The sequence below is a fragment of the Sinocyclocheilus rhinocerous genome, unplaced genomic scaffold (genome assembly GCF_001515625.1).
Source record: "Sinocyclocheilus rhinocerous isolate Xijiao unplaced genomic scaffold, SAMN03320098_v1.1 scaffold295, whole genome shotgun sequence".
NCBI lineage: Eukaryota > Metazoa > Chordata > Actinopteri > Cypriniformes > Cyprinidae > Sinocyclocheilus > Sinocyclocheilus rhinocerous.
The window spans coordinates 155,807-158,734 of record NW_015647035.1 but is presented as its reverse complement, the minus strand read 5'-3'; the positions used below and the strand labels follow the sequence as shown (position 1 = coordinate 158,734).

The window sequence follows — 2,928 nt, the reverse complement described above, 5'->3', positions numbered from 1 at the left end:
GTCCGTAGTGGCCGGGCCGAGTGGCGAGGCCAAGCCCACAGAGGCCGTCCAGCCATGGCCTCCTGAGTTCCCTACTCCGCCATGGCCTCCTGAACTGCTTGCTCCACCATGGCTTCCTAGTCTGCCTGCTCCGCCATGGTGCCCCGAGCTCCCTGTTCCGCCATGGCCTCCTTAACTGCCTGCTCCGCGATAGCCCCCCGAGCTCCCTGCTTCACCATGGCACCCTGAACTGCCTGATCCTCCATGGCACCCCAAACTGCCAGATCCGCCATGGGACCCGGAATGGGCGCCACCCTGGAGGCCTTCTGTCCTGGAACCCTGATCCTAGAGGCCTCCAGAGCGCCCACCCCCCTCCCCGTTAGATGTTGTACGGCGCGGGACGCACCTTCTGGGAGGGGGGAGTAATGTCAGACTCTGTTCCATGTTTTGTGTGTATTTTGCTCCCCATGTGCCTTCCTTGCCCTTATTTGGTCCTTCCTGTTCCTGTCCCCATTTAGTTCTATTAGTTCCAGGTGTTCCTTGTTATTAGTTATCCTCCTCACCTGTCTGCCCCTCGTTATCTGCCCTATTTGTGTTCTAGCCCGTTCTGTTCTTCCTTCGTCCGGAATTGTTTATGTCAACCTCATCAGCTAGGTGTGTTTTCCTTGTTCCCTGGATGTTATTAAAATCTATATGTTTGAATTCCAGTCCTCGTCTCCTCGCTCCTTCATCTCCGTGCTCCTCACAGTAGTGCACCGTGACAAAGACATTGTGATTTGTCACCAAATGTAATTCTTGAAAAAAAGAGAGTGTGTGTGTGAGAGAGAGAGCATCATACATATATGTAGCATGGTATATATTCCACTGAGGAAGTTTGTCTTTTGAATTGACAATTTCAAGTTACTCATTAACTAATGAATAGCTTTGTTTGCCTCATTCGACTTTTACTTACATTTGGTGTTTGCAAGTGACCTTAAAAAAGATGCTCCACCTACTTTATCATTATGGACATTATGCTAACACTTTAAATAATTTTCAATTTGTTAACATATAGTCAACTACATTCAGTAGTATGACGTAACAATGAACATTACTTTTACAGCACTGCTTTTTTAGAAATTTAGTTTGTTAATTTTCGACATTTACTAAATATATATATATATATACTGTATATATATATCATTGTTAGTTCATATTAGCTTATTTAACTGACGTTAACAAATGAGACCATACTGCAAAGTGTTTCCAACTTGATTATGCAAAAGGGAATGTACTCAACCCCAGGTCATCCAATATGTAGATGAGTTTGTTTCTTCATCAGAACAGATTTGGAGAAATTCAGCATTACATCACTTGCTCACCAATGGATCCTCTGCAGTGAATGGGTGCCGTCAGAATAAGAGCCCAAACAGCTGATAAAATAACATCAGAATAATCCACAAGTAATCCACGCCACTCCAGTCTATCAATTCATGTCTTAAAAGCTGCATGTTTGTAAATTCATCATTAGGCATTTTTACTTAAAATTTTTACTTTAATCCATAATAATGCTTCCTCCAGTGAAAAAGTCCACCCCCTGTTGTCCTCTCATATCAAAATCCACCAACATATTTGTTTACAACTGTTTTGGACTGTTTCTACTTGTAAATGGTGCTTGATCTGTGCATATTTCTCTCACAATTCAGATGAGACGACTTTTTTCACTGCTGAAAGCATATTAATGACAGATTACTTATATTTTAGACAAATTTGAAGTTTAAAAATGATGGATTTGTTTATTATAAACACACAGCTTTTCACTTCACAATACATTTTTGATAGACTGGAGTCATGTGGATTGTGGATTACTTGGATTATTGTGATGCTTTTATCAGCTGTTTGGAATCTCATTCTGATGGCACCCATTCACTGCAGAGGATCCATTGGTGAACAAGTGATGTAATGCTAAATTTCCCCAAATCTTTTCAGATGAAGAAACAAAGTCTTCTACATCTTGGATGATCTGGGGGTGAGTAAATTTTCAGGAAATTTTCTTTTTTTTGGGTGAACCTGTAATAAATGTTTACATGTAGATTTCATGAGGTGTGTGTTGTTATTCACTGCTTGTCTTACAGTTTCAGTCCCACACAGCAGCTCTGCACCTTTTCTTTTAAAACAGCCATATTTCTCTGTACTCTAGAGAGGCGGGACACAGCGTGCCTGTGCATGGCAGTGTTATTGCGCAATGTGGAGGAGCCCAGACGCACTCAATACGCTCATATTGTAGCGCCACCACTCTGAGCCTCAGGGCTTTTATTGTCGTTACCATGGAAATGCAGCCCACTGAGGGTAAACCACCCATGAGGAGGGACAGTGTACACTGGTTATGTCAAAACACAGATTTACCAACACATGCAGCTGTACAAACAGCACGCTACAAGGCTATAAATATCAGGCGACGGCCGCTGCGGGACTCACCAGATGAAGTCGCGGCAGTGCGAGCAGTAGGTGGGCTGTCTCAGGTAGGTGGCCATGAACTTGTGTCCGTTGACTTGATGCACCCTCCTCCGGACAGCTCCCTGCCTTTTCCTGGGACGCATGCGTTCACGAAATACACGCTCTTCATTCTCACAGCTTCCTGCAAAAACACACACAAATGCACAAACAGAAGTTATTACATGACAGCATTCACAACCATTATTCAATATACTGGGCACTCACTCACTCCACTCACACATTCATTCATTCAGATGCAACATATATATACGTTCCGTCCATATAAACTGCGAATGCTCCGCATACCCAGGCTTTTTGAGAGAATAAATTCACGGGATAATTCATATAAACATGATTATAAGTTGATCCCTTGTCATTTTACATGTAACTTAAAGCTTAAAGAGTTAGGAATAAGTACGTACAATGATTTATTTGCCAAAAGGCAGTAATTTTCTTTAAATCTACCAGTTGCGG

The 2,928-nt window shown here is 42.6% G+C and overlaps 1 protein-coding gene across 2 annotated transcripts in view; it reads right to left on the bottom strand.

Annotated features, from left to right (window-relative positions):
- Positions 1-2,928, bottom strand: part of LOC107708403 (protein kinase C epsilon type) — a 96,355-nt gene that overhangs the window by 42,829 nt on the left and 50,598 nt on the right. The window contains exon 3 of one of the 2 annotated variants that reach the window (XM_016512604.1): positions 2,437-2,599. In XM_016512604.1, the coding sequence (XP_016368090.1) occupies positions 2,437-2,599 (163 nt within the window). The remainder of the gene's footprint in view (positions 1-2,436; positions 2,600-2,928) is intronic. The other variant, XM_016512605.1, reaches the window with a different exon arrangement.